The sequence below is a fragment of the Ambystoma mexicanum genome, chromosome 9, assembly GCF_040938575.1.
Source record: "Ambystoma mexicanum isolate Mex_15411 chromosome 9, UKY_AmexF1_1, whole genome shotgun sequence".
Taxonomy (NCBI): Eukaryota; Metazoa; Chordata; class Amphibia; order Caudata; family Ambystomatidae; genus Ambystoma; species Ambystoma mexicanum.
In genome coordinates this window covers 333899230-333920198 of record NC_090931.1, presented here as the reverse complement: position 1 = coordinate 333920198, position 20969 = coordinate 333899230, and the positions used below count along the sequence as shown (strand labels likewise).

At 45.0% G+C, this 20969-nt stretch overlaps 1 protein-coding gene across 1 annotated transcript in view; it reads left to right on the top strand.

Annotated features, from left to right (window-relative positions):
• Positions 1-20969, top strand: part of RCC1L (RCC1 like) — a 338336-nt gene that overhangs the window by 54468 nt on the left and 262899 nt on the right. The window contains exons 3-4 of the mRNA XM_069614751.1: positions 7325-7453; positions 18707-18773. Of these exons, the coding sequence (XP_069470852.1) occupies positions 7325-7453; positions 18707-18773 (196 nt within the window). The remainder of the gene's footprint in view (positions 1-7324; positions 7454-18706; positions 18774-20969) is intronic.

Below are 20969 nucleotides of genomic sequence, written 5' to 3'. Positions count from 1 at the left end.
AAGAGAGGTCGTGGAAGAGGCAGAGGCAGCCCCAACAAGGGAGGTGGCACGCCTCCACCAAAGCAGTGACGCTCAGTTCAGGGTCCCTTCTCACGCAACCCCAGTAGGGGGACGCATTTCCAACTTCACCCAGGCTTGGGAAGGGATCACCTCAGACAGATGGGTGCTGTCAACCGTGTCCACAGGATATTGTATAGAATTACTGCAGCGTCCCCGGAACCACCCTCCACGACAAAGAATACACTCCTTAGAACATCAGAAGATCCTTCTCGAGGAGATCGCCATTCTGCTAAAAAAGGACGCGATAGAACTCGTCCCAGGACACCAGGTAAACAAGGGTATCTATTCAACTTACTTCCTTGTGCCAAAGAAAGATTTGACAATGCGCCCAGTATTGGACTTACGGCCTGCCAACAAGTATGTCAAGCCCCAAAAATTCTGTATGACCACGCTACAAGAGGTAATCCCCCTCCTAAAAAAGGGGGATTACATGGCAACCTTGGATATGAAAGATGCTTATTTTCATATTTCCATGCTCCCAGCGCACAGAAAATACTTGCGCTTCAAGGTGGACAGTCGCCACTACCAATTCAAGGTACTGCCCTTCGGGATAGCTTCAGCACCAAGGGTGTTCACCAAGGTACTGGCGGTGGCAGCTGCACACCTACGCAGGGAGGCAATCCCAGTGTACCCTTGTCTGGACGACTGGCTCATAACGGGGGAAACCCCAGGAATTTGCAGGTCAAACATTCAGAGGACTATCGACCTCCTCCACGAATTAGGCTTCTCTATCAACGAGAAGAAGTCAAGTCTGGTGCCAAGCACTTCAAAACAGTTCCTAGGAGCAATCCTAGATACTCAAAAAGGGTTGACCTTCCCTTCGGAAGAGAGAATTCGGAATATACTACTGCAAATTCCACATTATCAGTCAGGTCAACAAATAACGGTACGCAAAGCAATGCGGTTACTGGGCATGATGGCGTCGTGCATTTACCTGGTCCCCCACGCGCGTCTGCGCATGCGTCCCATGCAGGAATGGTTGGCGAAACAGTGGTCTCAGGCAAGTGGTCAGTGGGACGATCTAGTGGTCGTTTCGCCAACACTCGTACAGAGCTTACACTGGTGGACAAGAGAGAATCTCGCAAGGGGAAAACCCTTTTACGATCCAGAAGTACAGGCAGTGGTGACTACAGATGCATGCCTGACTGGGTGGGGAGCTCACCATCTCCACCACACAGCTCAGGGTCTCTGGTCTCACTCAGTAGCCAAGAACCACATCAATCTGTTAGAGCTTCTGGCAGTATTCCCGAGCGCTTCGGGCGTTCGAGCCCCATCTGCTAAACTTGTCGGTGCAGATCCGGACGGACAGCACAACAGCCATGTTCTATCTGAACAAACAAGGAGGGACTCGTTCGCCAAATCTGTCCAAGCTTGCCCAGAAGATCTGGATATGGGCACTCAGACGGAACATCTTCCTGTCATCACAACATGTTCCAGGGGAGCTCAATTCCCTAGCGGATGCCCTAAGCAGAGACTCCCTCCCAGAAGAACACGAATGGGTCCTTCACAGAGATATCGTAGAAGATCTCTTCTCTCGGTGGGGTTTCCCCACTATAGACCTATTCGCCACAAGCGAAAACAAACAATGCCCAGGATTTGCTTCCAGGTTCCCCCAGCCAGACTCCCAAGGGAACGCCCTGTGGATGAACTGGTCAGGGATGTTTGCGTACGCTTTTCCACCAACCCCTCTCATCAGGAAGGTGGTGTACAAGATGAACAAGGAATCGATGACGCTCATCCTAGTTGCTCCCATGTGGGCGAGACAACCATGGTTTCCACACCTACGCAGGATGGCGGTGTGCGAGCCCATCAAACTCCCAGCCTGGTACAACCTACTGTCCCAGCAGCAAGGTCAAACAGTGCACCAGGAACCCAACTCAATGAACCTGGCAGCATGGCTCCTGAGGTCATAGAGTTTGGCCATCTCAATTTACCACAGAGGTGTATGGACATCCTAAAAGAATCCAGGAAACCAAACACAAGGCACTGTTACTTTGACAAGTGGAAGAGATTCGTTATTTGGTGCCAGAATAAACAAATCAACCCAGTTGATTGCACTCCTTCCAACGTTGTAACATACATGCTCCACCTGCTGGACGCAGGTTTGGTTTTTAACTCTCTGAAAGTACACCTGGCAGCCCTCTCGGCTTACACCACATCCCATAACAAAGTATCGTGGTGGAAAGTACCAGTAGTTAAAGCCTTCATGGAAGGAGTAAAGAGACTTCACCCTCCTATTTCGAACCCACCGCCAGGATGGGACCTCAATGTGGTGCTAGCTAAGCTCATGGGCCCCCCTTTCGAACCCATGCATAAAAGTAGTCTCAAACACCTGACTTATAAAACGGCCTTCTTAGTAGCCATTACCTCTATAAGAAGGGTCAGTGAAATTCAGGCTCTGTCCGTGCAGGATCCTTTCTTTACTATCCACAAAGACAAACTGGTTTTACGCACACACCCTAGGTTCTCACCTAAATTTATATCTAAGTTCCATGTAAACCAGTCCATCGAGCTTCCGGCTTTCTTCCAGAACCCGCAAAGCTCAGCTGAGGTGAAACTACACACCCTTGATGTGCGTAGGGCGGTCCTCTACTATGTAAATAAAACCAGACCGCTAAGGAAAACAGATCAACTGTTTGTCTCCGTAGCTACAGGCAGAGAAGGGGATCGCGTCTCTAAAGGCGCGATCTCGGAGTGGATTATCAACTGTATACAGCTGTGTTACTCCCTTTCTGAAAAAAACTCTGCCTTTTACGCCAAGGGCCCATTCTACTAGAGGCATTGGGGCCACTCTGGCTTTCATTGCAAATGTTCCCCTCGACACCATTTGCAAAGCAGCTACTTGGAGCTCTATTCACACTTTTACTCAGCATTACTGCATTGACACTCATTCCAAGACAGATACACAAGTGGGACATGCGGTTCTAAGACACCTGTTTGCTCATGACCCTTCTCACATCCCACCTCCTTCTTCTGGTACTGCTCGCTAATCTATGCACAGCATGTGATCTAAGCAGATTCCACAAGCCTCAGAAGGGATACATTACTCACCGTAATCGTATTTCTGATGCTTGTATCTGCTTAGATTCACATGCGACCCACCCTTCCTCCCCTCCGAGAGAAGGCGCATGATTGCTTGTAGTCTTACCTCTGTCTATCTGCTTGGATTATCTGTACTCGCGCTACTCCTCATGCTTCCTCATGTCAGAAAAAATACAATCTGAGGATCCTAGACGCGTGAGGGATCTTGGGTACAGTGGACGTCACACTAGGGATAGTATTACTGGCACGCCTGTGTCGACGCCCATTTTCGAGTTTCGAAAAACAAACTGTAATACTCCGCAACTTCCACTAGATGTCGGCCTATGCACAGCATGTGAATCTAAGCAGATACAAGCATCAGAAATACGATTACGGTGAGTAATGTATCCCATATATATATATATATGTATGTGTGTGTTTGTTTTATGGTTTTTGCTTACTCCCATCTTTAGATTTAGGTTTAAATGTTTAGATGGGCATTTTTCAAACCCAATTGACTTTCAATAAACACCTTTGAAGTGCGATCTCTTGTGTCTGTCTTACTGTTTGATACCATGCGTTCCTTACAGTAGTCTCTTTCAAAGTTTTCCTTCGTGTGAACAGAAATGGGTCCACCAGACATTTGCAACAGCAGACCCATTTCTGTATAAAGGAAAAGGTGTCAGAATGGGTTAGCAAAATAATAAAGTGTGGGCCGATTCTAAGAGGAATTAGCATCCCAATTCCACTTGCCATTCACCCTTTTAATGCCAAGCTCCTGGGGCATTCTCACCGAGGACTATATCCGTCTGATAGCTTCCTCTTAAGAGTAATTTTTATGGCCCTAGCATACTTCTTTGCATTTGTGTGGGGCAATGATTCTCGTATTGTGGTGGTCGCTGGATAGTCATTGCCTTGAAAAGCCTACTGGACCTTTAGCATCCTCCCGGTTTTAGGGGCTTCCTTGGGATAGTAGTTCTTCCCCCACCCCCATAGAGGCACTTCACTGCAGGATTTCACTGCCTGCCTTGAGTGTTCAAAGTGTGTAAGCTTCTTTAGATGGGCTGCTTGCCTTAACACTGCCATCAGTATCTGGCCTAGTGACCCCAGCCTTTGCGTCCTTGTTTCTAGTATACTGTATAGTCTAGCCTTGCCTGTCACTCTAGCCCAGAGGTCGCCAAACAGTCGATCGCGGGCGACTAGTAGCTCGCCTGAGCCTTTTCAGTCGCCCGCGCTGAAGATACCGAAAAATAAACATTTATCCTAAGTTATATTATTAATGGTGCGTTTTGCAGCTATTTTCCATGTTCAGGATCCGAACCCTGGTCGCCCCAATTGGGGTCGGGGAGCTTGGCTGCTGTGCCACATGGAGCTGCTTGTGAATCCACTGACAAATGTCAATATCAGGTTATGCTTCTGCAGGCCGCCTGTAGTACCACAGTTGGCCTTGTGCGCCCCACGACAGTCTTGCTTAAGCAAGCTGCTCTTGTTTGCCAGAGATGTTGGAGGGGTGGGGGCAGGATCAGGATCATTGTGACCACGCAATGAAAATATCACAGTAGCACTGCCGCTCGCTTGGAAAAGTTCAAAATAATATTTAGAAAATGGTGCAATTTCTTTTATGTGGCTTCTTTCCAAATTCCACATTGTACATTTCCACTTTAAATCACTTCCATGACACAGGTACACCCACTTTTAGTACATTAAGCGATCCATAGACCCGCTGTACAGTAGAAGCCTACCAGGGTAGCTCAGCAGGTTGACAGACCGATGCTGAGATGTTATATATTCAAAACTACAGGTTGTTAATTGTATGACTTTTTGCAATGCCTTATTAAAAAAAAGTGCTATACAATGTGTTTGGCCAGGGTATGGGTTGGGCTGGTTGCTTGCGTATATTCAGGGCTGAGGTGGGGATATTTCTGCCCCTGTAGTGAAAATCAAAAGTTGGCACCCATGAACCCACAGTTTAATTTTCTAAAAACTGCTATCAGCATAACCGAAGCATTTATTTGTGATTAACCAGTTTGACAAGCATTTAAAATCTTTATAAATATAACTTGTACTAAAACACAGAGGGGCACCCAAATAATGATAATGTGTTATTTATATAGTGCCTTAATCCAAAGCGCTTTACAGAGCAGATATTTACATGCAGTATCACCCAACTGATATTGGTACTCATTTATCGACCTCAGAAGGATGAAAGGATGTGTTGGCCTTGCCGGGACTTTAACCTGCGACCTGCAGATCACGCTCAGATCGCAGCAGCGAGCGCTCAACCCGCTGAGCTATTGTACCGGCAAATAACGGAGTATGTGTGGTGTCTGACAAAAAAAACATTTCAAAGAAAACTTGTGAATGCAAGCAGCATTTTTCAATTTGGAAATTACTTTTTTTTATGGAAGTGTGAAATGAACATTTGGAAAACAATAGTGTACCTAACATGTAGAAAGCCTGCATAAAACGCAAAGGAAGGGGCACAAAAATTACAGGATATTTGTGTGGAAGTCCGACAAATATCTGTCTTTTTGAGACAGCTACTAATAAATAATAATGCAATAAAGAGGTTTTTGAAGTTCTTAATATATTCGTGAAGGCATATGTTATTCCATCTGTTTAAAGAGGGGAAATAATGGAGCCCAAAAAAATTTGGTTACAATTCTGAGGTTTCTAAATATCCCCACCCCGATATCGCCCACTAGTAGCTCTCCACTGTTGGCCTCCACTACAAGTAGCTCTAGCTAACGTAAAGGTTGGAGACCCCTGCTCTAGCCTATCCTGTAATGTTACTCAATCTGCTTAGCCCCTCCTGTTTTGTTCTGCCCTTTCCCTACTGTTTGGCCTACTTGGCTTGGGCATCAGAGGTTCTTAATCATTAACGAACTTCTCATCTCACTGCAACACATCTCTCACTCTGACAATGTTGCAACACCCTGAAAGTCGGGAGTGTTTGCCTTTTTCATGCAGATGCTGAAGGAGAAATTGTCTTTTATTTCTCTGATTGGTGGGGATTGTATCCTCATTCGCAGCTTGGCACTTGGTAGACTCCCCCCTTAACCGTTCCACCCCTCCGCATGTCTGGCCTTGACTCTGACTTTATATCAAGTGCTGTGTTTCCATAATTGGGTTCGGCCCATGATATAGACCCCTCAATCGAAGTTCACAAAAAGTGTCTCTGCCATATTGGTATCAGAATGCACTAAGTAATTATGCACTGTATGTTAGCATTCAGTCAGTGTGTTTTGTTGCAATAGGATTTTAATTTGCCTCCGGTGTCTATTCTATTTCAGGGCTTTCATCTGACATGCACTGTTTTTCTCACTTACACTGCTTGCAAATACCAGTAACTGGGCTCAGAATGTTTGGCAAATGACCTGCTTGTCTCACATAAATATTAAACCTCTCATGTGGCTAGTTTTGTTGGGGTCCCCCGGTCTTCCGGGTGGGAATGCTGCACTAGAAAAACTACTTAGAAACCTTCCTTTCCTTTGTCATGAATATTTTCCATTGGGAAAGGTGAGGGTACTTGCCTGACCTTGGCGGCTATTGCACCCTTAGGCCTGATGAGTGAAGACTAGATGAGATCTGCGTGGCTCTGTCCCATATACTAATCATTCATAAAGAGCATTGTATCTTCAGGCAAGAGCCTACCTAGAGTGCAATAACGTGGGTTGCAACAGTGTCTGCCCTCAGTACCCACTCAATGATTATTAGTTGCATGATCACAAGAATGTTGTGGACGCTCAAATCTCTCCAACTGAATACCCTAGTATGTTACAAGAAATGTAAAGGATAGTACAGTGCCTATTTGCTGCAATACAATATCCTGGTCTTTTAATAGCGCCCTAAGAATTATAATGTCCGGGATAATGTAAAACAGGAGTCGGTTCAAAAATATGTATTCACTACAACTTTTTGCTGTTCCAATAAACCAGCCAACTAAAAATGTGTGCAAAATACAGAACCAGTTTCTTTAGTCCACTATCCCATAACTTGGTCCCTATAACTATGAAGGTGCCCGCTTCATTTGTACAGATTTACATTATGGCTTCCATGCCATCAGTTTTTAGGATCCACAAATCAAACTGGCTTGTTTATTGGCATTTCAAGGTGTGAAGAATGGGGGGGGGCTTGGAATTCTCTGTTCACTCATTTTTCAGAATGAAATTCATTGACCACTTTTCTGAGCTAAGAAGAATGCCATACATTGACAATCATGAATTGATTTGTATTTTTGCAGCCAAAGGGTACGAGTACATTCTGGAGCCATCACCTGTTCCATTACCATTGGACAAGCCTCAGGAGACGCGGGTCTTGCATGTTTCGTGTGGAAGGGCCCACTCCCTTGTCCTGACAGATAACGAAGGAGGTATGTTAAATATCTGTAGAGCACAGGTCAGCACTATCTCTGAAGAGTCCAAAACGGGGTGAATTTTCTACATACCATTGTTTGTCATGCAGTATTTTCCACACTAGTTTATTTTCTATTTTATTTTTTCCATTTACAAAGAGCACAAAGCAGCCTTTAGGCATCGTGGTGCTGTTATATGAAAGCTTACTTAATTGCAGAGGAATGACAAAAATAGCCAGTCCGAGGTTCGGGAGTTTTACCTGAGAACCTGGTACCGACAAGTACATGTACATAAATTACTGGTTGCAGAGGAGAGAGAAACAAACATAGCAGTGTAGGTGGTTTGACGGGTTACAGGTGAACCGGCCACTACTACTAATAAAGTATCATATTGCACCCTCAAGTAAGAGCTCAATAGGTGATGCTAAGTTTGAGTGTGTGGTTTAGGAGAACATCCTTGTTTTCAAGGCTTTGCGGAAGGCAGTATAAGAGGGTTCATTCCTAAGTGTGGGTGGTAGGGCGTTCCATTGTCTAGTGGCAATGAAGGGGAAGCTGGCACCTCCAGCCTTGGCGCGCTTAACCATGGGGGTGTGGAGTTAGTTACAGTAGTATGATCTAGTTGGCCTTGAGGAACCTGTTCTGACTAGTTTCTCTGATCAATATGATGGGGCTAGGTGAGTGAGGCACTTATGAGTGATGGCAAGTGTCTTGAAGAGGAGAGTTCTTTGACAGGGAGCCAGTGTGCAGAGCGTCTAGCAGCTGAGATGTGTTCCCTCTTGTGTATGTTGAGGGCCACGCAGAGAGCGTGATTTTGAATTATTTGAAGTTGGTTTAATTTTTTGCTGAGGTGCACGCTAAGAGGGCATTGCTGTAGTCTAGTTTTGACCCTCTGGTGGCTCTGCCAATGGAGAGACAGTTCTGGGTAGATGGGAAGTGTTTGACCGCATTGATCAACTTAGTTGAATATGCAGCTGCGGAAGCGATCGCGTTTACTTGGTGCGACATGGAGAGTGTGGACTTAAGGTAGACACCAAGTGTCTTAACGGAAGCTGAAACAGGAATCTGAGTGTTGTTAATAGTAAAGGAGGTGTACTGACCGAGTTTATTGAGGGTTTCCTTGGGACCAACTAGAAGGATTTAGGTAGGGCCTCTGTTTAGGCACAGCCCGTTGGCTGCCATCCAGGCCTGGATGGTGGATTTGACGGTGTCTTATGCTTTACAGTCCGTATCGTAGGTGTCAGAGAGGGGGAGAAGGACCTGAATGTCGTCGGCATAATTAGTGTAGGCTACCTAGTTTGCAGCAACAAAAAAGTTTACCATGTTTTTATAAGGTAATCATTGTAAAAGTCACTAAAAATATGCAATACAACACTTTAATGTTATCAAAGTCCACCAGTGACTTCCAGAAAATATTCTACTCTATGTATTTCTTTCCAGTGAACCAAGTTTGTTCAGCCGTTTCACCCCTGGTCACTTAAGAATGATCCAATCTTGGCCAAAGACAGGATGTTTATAAAAGTAAGTTTGGAAGAATTTCAGTTCTTGCTCAGAATTTCATCATAAATTAAGCCATAACCAGCCCATTTTTTTTTTTTTTTAAAGGGTGAGATTTACCGTCTTTCCCTCTCCTCTATCATTCCTTTCTCACCTCTGCCCCTTTTTTGCGTTTTTTTGCTTTAGATAACGAGTGATACCCGACATGTTTCTTCCCTCTGTTTATGCGTCATGTTTCAGTTTTATGGCTTTTTGGGTGATATGAGGCCAACCATATACTGCTTACAAGGCCTGCATCACTGAATGGGTGACAGTTCGCAGCCCACATGGTCTTGCAGTTCACGTTCTGTTTTAACCCTCTTTCAGCACCAACAATCCTTCAATCTATTGAACACTTCATTGCCATCCATGAGGAATTCAGACAAAATAGACCAAATCAGACAATGTGTTGAATGCTCTTCAGTCCCCCCCAGTAATCCCTCCACACAACCCACTCGATGCAGGACTGCAGATTCATCGCCCCAAAAGAGCTGACCAACATCCTCTCTCCACCCTCAAAGCAGTCTTCTGTGAAGACGACCTTCTTTAGCTTTCATAATGAAATCTGTCACGGTGAAGCATGCTTCCTCCCACTCACATGCCCACTTCCCTGGCGTGTTGAACACCAGCTATATTCTTTTCTAATGAAGAAGCTCACACTTCTCCTTGGAGAGCTGACTCGACTATTGTCCCATCGCAAGTCTCCCAATTATCATCCTACAGAAAACGGTGTGCCTCCTGCTACTCAAGAATCAAAGAAAATGATCCCCTTCCAGAATACCAGTTTGACCCAAATCTAGCCCCAAAACCTCATGTGCCCATGTTATCAATGATGCTCTTCTTATATTGTCAACCACACAACATCTTTGTCTCATACATGGGATTCACATGAACTGTCCTCTGATGGTTTGCATTCTCTCCGGCACAAATTCTAGATCTTTCAGATGGGAACCAAAAGATCCCTCTGACGGCCTGTAACCCGTGGAGTGTTGCTGTGATCTATCCTCCCCATTCGTCTCCAGTCACTACACTTTGCCATTAGGGAACTCTGGTGGCTCCACTACATCCATTTACACCAATACAAAGACAACGCACAGCTGTTTCTGAAGGTCCACTGTATCAACAAAATCCATATCTACAAAGTCTACCTTTCCCTCATACAGGCCTAGATGTCAAGTGCCTACATCCAACTAATCCCCCAAAAGACTGAATTAATCCTCTTCAGCATCTCGTCCAAGTACAAATTGGTGGCTGAAGTTACCCCTCAGATCGGTGCAATGCCAGGTCACTGGATTTCACCCCGATGTTGACCTCTCCTAAAAGGCTCACATCTCTGAACTAAAATGGCCTGTTGGCCTCGCCCTCCCCAATGTGCCCAATCTTCGTCGATGGCTGATGTGATGGCCATCCAGAAGCAGTCTTGTCAAAGGAGTGGAGGCATTCAACCACATCATGCCCATCCTCTAGGAACTGCACTAGCTTGCTTCACATACAAGACAGTAAAACCAAGGCAACAACCTACCTTGTAGTTAAAATAACAATTTCTGGAAACCAGTGCAACAGAAGTATCCTGAATATCGCCATACTGGAAAACATGAATTGGAAAAAGAAAGAAAAAACGCTTTTTTTTCTATTGTGCACCTAGTCTAGAATAATATCCAGCATGTATCCTGTAAATCTTAACGTATCTCCTGTAAGACACAAATCCTCTTTCTCCCTCTTTCCAATGCCAACCCAAATCTCCTTTCATTTTCAACTGCATCACCCAAGTTTAGAAACCTTTTTGAAAATAAACTCAAATTTCATCACTGCCTTTGTGTCTAAGATCAATTTCTAAATATCAGGTAGATCTGTCTGCACTTCACACACCACGTGCACTTCATGCACCACTCCACCAAAACTCTATAATGTCCACCCTCTTCTGCAGGGAACTGTACTACTGCTCAAGCTATTCGTGGGCTTTACTCTCAACTCTTTGGCCCCCTTCAACAAAATACTGCACTTTGCCTCTCAAGCCTTCTACAGGTTACCTGCATTGGTATTATCGAAGTTCTCTAGCCCCTAGCAACCTCTCTGCCCTCCTCCTCTCACAGCTTCCTCCAACAACTTCCTCTCTCTACCATTCCCTCCTGACATCAAAGCATTTAAACCAGTAGAAATATTTAGGACCATGCACAAGCTTCTCCTGTTAATGGGCAAAGGGGCATCATCTCCCTCTTGCCTTCCCTGAACCTGCCACCTGACTCAAAGCAACTGTATTCATCTAAGAACTGGATTAAGGCCTAAATGTACCTCATATTTATGTATGTCGGTTAGTAATGAAGTGTCCCAGTTTCATGCCTCCACGCCCTAATCCTACATTACCTGGCTTGCGTCTACCAGTATACCGACTGAACTAAGTGAAGGCATCCTGAAATGGAACTGCTTCTGCCCCTCAAATGCTCCAGGACGGAAATGAAGACTCTCCTTTTTGTGATAAATATTCATGCATTGGTCTGGGGCCCACGAAGGTAGTGGCTCAGGGTGCCATTCTGAGTCGGTGACTTTTGGGCCTCGGGGCAGTGTTGTGGCTGGAACAATCATGGTGCTACGACACTGGACGGTCTTGGGGCATATAGAGGAAGGGGTATAGATTTGTCACCAGACCATCCGTAAAAAGCATTAACCCTGCCCAACACCCCCTGAAGTCCTTGAAGGGCAATACTGGTGCGCCCACACCCCAAATGAGAGCCTGCGCCTCCATTTGAGCTGAACCAAAACTTAAATCTAGAAAAGTAAAGCAAAACAACTTCTCTTCAGTGATGGAGTGTTTTGATATAGTTGTGGCCTCATAGCGTTTGTATCCGTTGAGTTCATGTTGGGCCGACCAATGATTGCTAGATCTCAGTTTCCCGAGCGCTGATGACACATTATGGAGAACAACGTTACTCAAGCATTGTTCGTGAGGTAAGAGTTCCTCATGCTCGAGGTACAATTTTTAAATTTCCCTGTATGTACAATGTAGATTTAGAGCCAAACAACTTCTCAGAATGCTGGTAACAAAGAAGACATTAGCTCCTAGAACGCTAAAAACAGTGAAGTCTTTAGTTCAGCAGAGATGGTTCCAAGCTCTAAAACAGCCATTGAAGGCTGCATCCAGTTTGGACCTGCCTTCAACCAGCAGGATTGTGTGTTTATCCAGGAGTTCTGCCACTCCGATTCACCTTTGGCTGCTCATCCTAGCAGGCAAGGTTCCCATATCCTCCCCATGAGCTGTAATATTAGCAAAGTTTTAGAACATGTGAGATGTGTCTAAGGTAGACAAAAAATACACAACAAAAACTGTTTTTATATACAAATGTTTGCTTTTACTATATGTTCTTCCTCAGAAAATAAGGCACTTCCCTAAAAGCTTCAACCAAAAATCTATACATGCATATCCATATACTAATAATCAATGATATTCCAAATTGCTGGACGTTTAAACGGTGGAATTGGCTGCTATCCACCTTGTACACTGTTAAAGAAGGTGACGCCAGTCAGTAAACAATATAAATAATCATAATAAGAAAAAGAAGCAAAAAGCTGAATGAGTACATTTTTCCAAATAGTCAATTGATAAATCTAGCTTGAATTGATTTGACAAGCTTTAGATATTTGATCCGCAAATCTTGTTTTTTGGGGGGAAATATCCCAGTAACCACAGTCTACTACACAAGACTTATAACTTGTAGTTCTAAAATGTAGCTCTTGTACTGTCTTCAAAGATCGACCCTGCACTAGTTTCAACCAATTACCCCAGCAAAATTGAATGGGGGCATGTTTTTCTCAGTACTGAAACGATGTAGAATGTATTTGACAAAGAGAGCATCTTCTTGGCCACACAGTAGCTCCCAAAAGGTCCTGTAAATATAGGGGACACATAGTCAGATCAATGTGTTTGAGGCGTGGTGCTTTTCCAGCATAATAATAATCTGCACCCAGCGCAATCTGCTTGCAGGATACTTACTGTTGTCCGACTGTTTCATGAAGAAATCACCCAGTTGCCAAACCTAGAGGACCAAACCTACAAAAAAGAGACCACACTCAGTGTGCTGGAACCCAGTATAGAATCACATGACGTTCTTTCAAAAACTAGATATGCTAGTTCAAATTAAATTGTGAAGGTCTTAGATTACTTACAGCAATCAGCACCATTCTCCTGTACTGCGGTCAGGAAAATACGCAGTGATGAATAACATAAGAGAGGGGAGAAAATACAAATTTTGGTATTTTTTCTGTACCAATGGTTAACGTTTTTGTTATTTATTTTATTCATTAAAATCACATGTAACGTTTAACACTTGCTTTGAGGGTTGCACTGGTTCCACGACTTCTGCCACAACTTCTACTGCTTCTGAGGGACCCACACCCTCCCTCTGTGAAGGTGTCTCCGGTTCGGCCACACGTTTATGGAGCCCCTCTCGCTCCTGAGACCCATGGCTTGACGGCTGCTCCTTGCCTCGGTCTCCAGCATTTTCGCTGCACGGCAATCAGACTCACATGAGGAAAGACTGCTCTCCTGCACGCCTTCCATTGCACAGCCTCTGCACTTCAAAGATTGTGGGAACAGGACCCTCTCAGAACAAGCAGGTGAAATCTTCTGGCGTACCCTTTGTTCTCCACCTTCGGCTTGGTTTGCCAGCCTTGTGCCTCCTTTCTTCTGCTACTACAGCTACAACTCTTATTCCAGTCACAGTTCCAGCTCCTTCCAATTGCCTGCACCTGAGGGGGCATTTTATGCCTCTCAGGTTCCTTCAGGTGTGGGCTTTTAGGCTTAATTGTCTGACTACCTCTACGGAATGCCTCTTCAGCCCTCTACCTCGTCCCAGTACTCCTGAGATTATGGGACTTGTGGTCCCCTTCAACAAAGTTGGCTCTTTCAACTTCTGCAGTTTGGCAAACAGCCATCAAAAATGGGGGATTACGGGGAAAGTTAAACAGGGATTTCCCAGTCTTCCTGGTCTGTTCCCCTCCTCTTCCCCATGCGATCATCCCGCAGTACACCACCCCGAGGGTCGGGATCAGGAAGAGTCTGCCTTTCCCTGGCAACATGAGGGTCCCAGACCAGGTTTCTGGGAGGAATCCTCACTGATTCATCATATCTCCTAGATAGTCTTAGGGACTGTTCGGTCTCCCATAAACAGTAATGAAACAGGATGAAAGAAAAGCTCCATGCTTTACTTACCTCCAGAAACTCTGGATTCAGACAAAATCAAAAAGATAGAATGCCTCATTGAAGTCTGTGGGCGGAAAGCATCAAGAAGAAAATCGTTCCTAATGCTATATATGGGCATTCCCCTTCAGAGGCTTTTGGAAGAGCACAGGAAGGAGCCTTTGTGTCTTTGCAACTGATTTTGCCTGGGTAATGGGCTGCAGACGGTGCTACGGTGCAGATACATGTCCCAAAAACGTATGTGAGGTCACAGCTTGTATCCAAGCTGTTGTTTCATGACTGGACAGCATACATAGTTTGAATGCTGCGGATCCCCTTATAAATGGGCTTGGGTCAGGAGGGATGTGGAACCATTCTTTTAGTTGACCACTGGAGCCAAGATTCTGATGCACAAGATGCCGCAGAAGGATGCTGGAAGACAGTTGCTTGGACAGCCATTTTCCAAAGCATCTAATGCAAGTCTTGCTCTTTCTTTGAAAAGGGAGCTGTCCCACAGTGCCTCACTCCCTTGTACTGGTGGGCCTAACTAGTTCCAAGTCCTGCATCCCAAGGTCGTCCGGGAGTCCTGAAGGTTTGTGGGCATGTTATAGCTGGCATCCACCATCAAAACGGTGCTATTATCTGCCAAGAAGAGAAGCCATGCTGGACCCTGAGTTGGGTGGACCTGTATCGCCATGCCTGCAGAAGCTGTGTGGGAGGCACCTCAACTGCATTTTTCATATGTGCCGTCCGGAGGGTCCCTCAAAGTCATGAGGTCAGAAGCAGAACTTCTTTATTTTAATCCAGCCTGATGACCTTAGGAACCATGAGGTCACTGATGAAACCCAGACCCCCAGATATCAAAGTTGTCAACTAGAGAACACCAGCAAGGAGCTTGAATTGGTTATTGGACAGCAAAGATCATTAAAGGTTCCTGGGGCAGATGGGGAGCCAAATAAAGTAAAGAACACTCCTGCAACTCCCATGCCACAACCTATCGTGAGAACTGTTGTCCCCAACATCACCGACTTAATTGAGGCCCTTGACTATTCTGATCGGGATACAAGGGGCTGGTTTGTATACTTTATTTGTAAGTCTCTGTGGCCCCCATCGCTTGTATTGGGTGTAAAGGTTTTCTCTGCAATTAGCCGTGCCTTTACTTCGGTGGTGTTACCTTGGGGATAGGATCCCTGTCTGGGTGCCTTCTAGGTCAGGGGCACTCGCAAACATTTTCTAGGAGCTGCATTTATAGCTCGCTACTGCTCAACACTTAAACCCAGCCAAAAAATGAATATTTCGATTTTACCGACATCAGGCTTTGCAAGTCCCAACAAATACTTGTTATTCTTAAAATCACATTGACGTAGTAGAACTGATGGAACATGAAAATTAAATACTTTTTCATGGGCCCCATTAAAGGCACATACAATGTTTCCTGAGACTTGCCACCAGTGGCAATCTGAGCCGTCCCCCTCCACCCCCCCCATCATTTGTTTACCATTTTGATGGTGGTAACGGTTTAAGTTTCACTGAAATGCCGTCATATGTATTTCGGTTAATTACACCCACCCTGCAAACGTTTTTTTTAAACCTTTTCTATCATATCGTTTATGCAAATAGCAGATCTTCATGCTACTGGACATTATTTCGATTACACAGTGCCAAACCCCTTTGTGATCTGATCTTGTGCTTTAACGACCTGACCCTGTTGTGCATTGCACGGTAAAAGAGGGTATCAAAGATGCCCACCTTTTCACTCCCTTACAATGTCCCTGGGGTGAAGGATAGCTAAGGGGCAACGCATTTGTCTTGGCAGCAAAACCATGCAGCGCAACGCATGTTTGAATCCCGATCCCGTGCTTAGAAGCCACTCGCTGGTATTAAACGTGTTATAAATGAACACTAAATAAATAGAACGTGTTTTTTCTGTATCACAAAGAAGTGCCTCACTTACCTTCTGAGTAGGTAAACCTATTTTAAATACATCAGGGTAGATTTGACACATTTTATCTCCCTGTCTCAATTAGAAATTGCTGTAAGATATTTAGCTCCTGCTTCTACCCTTGGAGTGCCTTGTTAGCTTAAATCCAACCGTGACAGGAGCTACTTTCGGCTCCTCAGGCAACTGGTGCCTTACAAACATTCATATGAGGCATCAACTTTGAACTTTTGGGATTGTAAATAAAGAGGAATTGGGACACATTTAAACATAATGTTTCCTAAAAAAATAGGCAACAAATGAAGTGTGCATCTCGTGTGGAAGTTAGATTTGCAGTGCACTGCATACTCACTCCTGGGTCCCCACCGGTAACTCCTGCCTACTGGGTGATGCCTGACACCCAGGAGCTGTTTTTTGCTCTTGCTCATTGAATCTTAATTTTGAACCCTGCTGGCTTTGTTGGTGGGAAAATTGGAGGTATTTCAAGGTGCTATTTCACCCTGAAATACAGCAATATTTACCGAGGTGTCCTTCCAAAGACGTATTGCCTCCCAGGCCTGTACTACGGGAGTGCTTAAATGGGCGATATTTGTGTTGCCACCACACCTGTAATGAGACCACCATGAGGAGGTGTTGGGTAGTTTCCTCATGTGCACCCCCCCAATCCTCCCCCCCCCCCCCTTCCCACGCCTCCTTTTGGTTGAAACTAGTACCAAAGGAGGCATTTTAAAGTACATTGGGGAAGTAACAGTAGGAAATGAAAGTATGCAAAGAGCAATTTATAGATTGATTTGGGAGCCCCCCTTTGTGGCATTGTGAAGAACGGAAATGGTGTCAAATCATGCATTTTAACGCTCCCTGGGCTATTCACACTGACCAAAAAAGGTGTTGGGATTAAAAAAAAAATCTTTTCATTAAAGAATTTCACAAAAACATTTTTAGAAAATTATTTCAATAGCTTGCATTGTATAGGGAATTGTGCCAGTACAGTGGATATTGGACATTAACTTTTATTGGAAGACACTACTGAAGAAATTGAGAGAAATCATTCCTAATTTTAAAAAAAAATAAACTGAATAGACATCTCTTTGTGTGTCATTACTTGTGTAGATGCTTTTCGCTCACTCGCATGGATGATACAGCACTTTAGAAAACACCACACATAAAATACTCTTCGAGTCTGCGTTTGATGTGGTAGCAGCAGCTGGACGTGTGAGGACTGCATGTTACATATAGTGACTATATATTACATAAGACATTAATTTAAGGTTGCACATAGCGTACTATGGCAGCAACTGGGCATGTGTGGCTTAACTTTTCATTTGGAGACAATTCAATGCATAAGAGGATATTACCCGGCCTTGGAATGCATTACTGGGGTATTGGAATGCTGTGCTAGCATATGATTACAGCACCTGCACATTTAAATTTGCATCTTTAAAACAAAAACCTTGGTGATGGCACACAACACCGATTTTGTTCAAAAGCCAAATCATACGTCTTTATCAATGCTTACTTTTTCTTCCCCTCTCGTGCTTTATTATTCGTTTTCTTTTTAATCATTCTCCCAATATTCAATTTGTGACTGTGGTATGATCGTCTGCCGTCATCCTGAAGTCAAAGTTGATGGTAAAATAAATGCACTGCAAAGGGTCAGCAAGTGCTAGAATCTGAAGGCAGTCCCCTTATCGGCTCCTTGCTGCTCTGCCTGGTAGATGTTTGGTCTGGGAGATGCAGCAAAGGGGTGTGATGGGCCACTAGTAGCTTGTATGCAGTATATTGATTTTATATCTGCCATAGATTATCAGGATTGGTACTTGGCTCCTTCTTCTGCAGGTCAACTAAGGTTGGCTTCTCAGGACCCCCTACACCAGCAGTAGTCATGAAAAACCTAACAATGGTATCTGTACAAAAAGTCCCCAATAGGGAAATTGAGATGTGTGCAAAGATGTTAAGTATGTACCTAGCCAGTTGTATATGTTTTAGGTGTCTAGTTACCTTGGAAATCTGGTCTGTTGTTCTGCTGCTCTACTGTATCGTTTTGAAGTGTGAGTGTGCCCTAAGGAATATAGGGTATAACATGCTAGGTAAAATATTTTCTTAAGGTTATCCTTAATTCGACCATGTCTATTTACAGACTGTTATAACTGCTGCTACAAAACCTGCATCTTTAAACTAGTGAAAGCTGGGTTCATGGAATCGCAGCTTTGCTCCTATGTATTCATGGGTTTTAACAAATTGTCATGAAAATCGACTCACTTTTAAATAACATTCATAATATTTGTTGTAAATTCTACTTTACTTTTTTGTACTTTTAAATGTATTGCCCTCTGAAAACAGATCATACGGAAAAGTTATATTTTGTGTATTAAGGCAGTCTATTTAGAACCCACGCCTGTGTGTACGTTGTATTTTGCCTTTTTCATCTTTCACCATTTCTCACCTGAATTATAAAATGTTGAAAGGGATATTGTTCATAATATCAGAATTCCGGGAAGGGTGTCGGTAGGCAAAACATTGCACGTGCTATGTATATATAAAAACACTTTGAAAGATGAAGAAAAGTTCAATAGAAGCTGCTGCTGCATAAGGTACTATGACTGAAACACGTTTCTTTTGTCTTCAGTTTTTACCATGGGAAATAATTCTTATGGCCAATGTGGAAGGAAGATTGTTGAAGGTGAGGTTTACAGGTAGGCATCAACAAGAGTTGTTTTTAAATTGAATGTCAAAAGCTCCCTCATCAATGCACAAATAGCAGGAGTGCCACAAAAATCCTTCTATGTTCTTTTAAGTCTGTGGTCATGGAATCTTTGATAATAAATGAAATCTACCGATGGCAATGATATTAAATACTTCAGGCATAATGGAAACGAAAGTATGAGGGAACAAACAGAAAAATGTACTGTTGATCAGAGCCTCTGAAAAAAGTGATTGTTAATAGCCAGGAGTGAACACACAACTAGGCATGAATCTATTGGACCTCTTCTAAAATGTATATTTGATATGATATGGCATTTGTAACGCGCCTATACACAAGTGTTTCAAGGCGCGACGAGGCAGGGAGGGGGGAACAAGGGGAAGACAGACAACGATCCTACTAGGCCAGGTGTCATTTAGATCGCGCAAGTGCAGGGGTAAGGGGAAGGGAAAAAGTGCAAGGGGAAGGGGAGGGGGGGTGCAGTACAAGGTAAGTAGAATAAAATAAATAAAATGGGGCCTCCTGGTGGCAAGTGCAAGCTAAGTGCAGACAAGTGCTGGGAGGGGGGGCTGTAGGGATACAGAGACAGGGAGGCGGTGCAAGTGGAGAGTGGCTGGGCCCAGTACCAAGGTTGGTGAGAGTGGCCCAGTTGCAGATTCAGTGCAGTTTCAGTGAAGAATTTAGCAGGGGAGAGGGAGAGAGAAAGCAGAAGCAAAGAGGAAGGTTTTGAGGTGCTTCCGGAACCGGAGATGGTTCTCCTCAAGTTTCAGGGAGGCAGGAAGGCTGTTCCAGAGGGAGGCCCCTGCCGCGGAGAGAGATCTACCCCCAGCTCGTTGCTTCGAGAAGCGGCTGACCCTGAGGGAGTTGGAGACGGATGAGCGAAGGGCTCGGGAAGGAAGATATTTAGGAAGAGAGAGTTGAAGGTATTCAGGCCCCAGGCCCCAGCAGGCCTTGTGGACAATGCAGAGGGTTTTGAACTTAATCCTCGCAGCCACTGGGAGACAGTGTAGAGATTTCAGTCATGGAGAGATACGGTCCCTGGGCTTGAGGCCAAGGACAAATCTCGCAGTCCTGTTCTGGATGAGTTGCAGAGGACGGAGAGTGGATGCAGGCAGATTAAGATGGAGGCTGTTACAGTAGTCCAGCTTTGAGAGAACCAGTGCTCGGGAGACAGTGAGCTACTGGGGGAAGGAGAGGAAGGGAAGAATACCTCTGAGGAGGTGCAGCTGGTAGTGTGACTTCTTAGAGACGTCAGATATATGAGGAGAGAAGGAGAGTGTGAAGTCGAAGATGACCCCGAGGTTTTTTGCCTTGCAGGTAGGAGCAGGAAGAGGGCCAAGAGAGGCTGGCCAGAGAGCTGCAGGGAAGGCTGTTCCAGAGGGAGGCCCCTGCCACGGAGAGAGATCTACCCCCAGCTCGTTGCTTCGAGAAGCGGCTGACCCTGAGGGAGTTGGAGACGGATGAGCGAAGGGCTCGGGAAGGAAGATATTTAGGAAGAGAGAGTTGAAGGTATTCAGGCACCAGGCCCCAGCAGGCCTTGTGGACAATGCAGAGGGTTTTGAACTTAATCCTCGCAGCCACTGGGAGACAGTGTAGAGATTTCAGTCCTGGAGAGATACGGTCCCTGGGCTTGAGGCCAAGGACAAATCTCGCAGTCCTGTTCTGGATGAGTTGCAGAGGGCGGAGAGTGGATGCAGGCAGATTAAGATGGAGGCTGTTACAGTAGTCCAGCTTTGAGAGAACCAGTGCTCGGGAGACAGTGAGCTACTGGGGGAAGGAGAGGAAGGGAAGAATACCTCTGAGGAGGTGCAGCTGGTAGTGTGACTTCTTAGAGACGTCAGATATATGAGGAGAGAAGGAGAGTGTGAAGTCGAAGATGACCCCGAGGTTTTTTGCCTTGCAGGTAGGAGCAGGAAGAGGGCCAAGAGAGGCTGGCCAGAGAGCTGCAGGGAAGGAGGGAGTGGGTGTGCTGATGAGTAGAATCTCAGTCTTACTGGCATTAAGGCACATTGGTGGCACACCATTCCTGGATAGCAGATAGACAGTCAGAGATGAGGGAAGGAGAGGAGGCGGCCGAGGGTAGCCTGAAAATGAGCTGGGTATCGTCCGCATAGCACTGAAAGTTGGGGCAGAGAGCGGCGATGCGGTGGGCAAGGAGTGCCAGATACTGGTTGAACAGCCAGGGAGA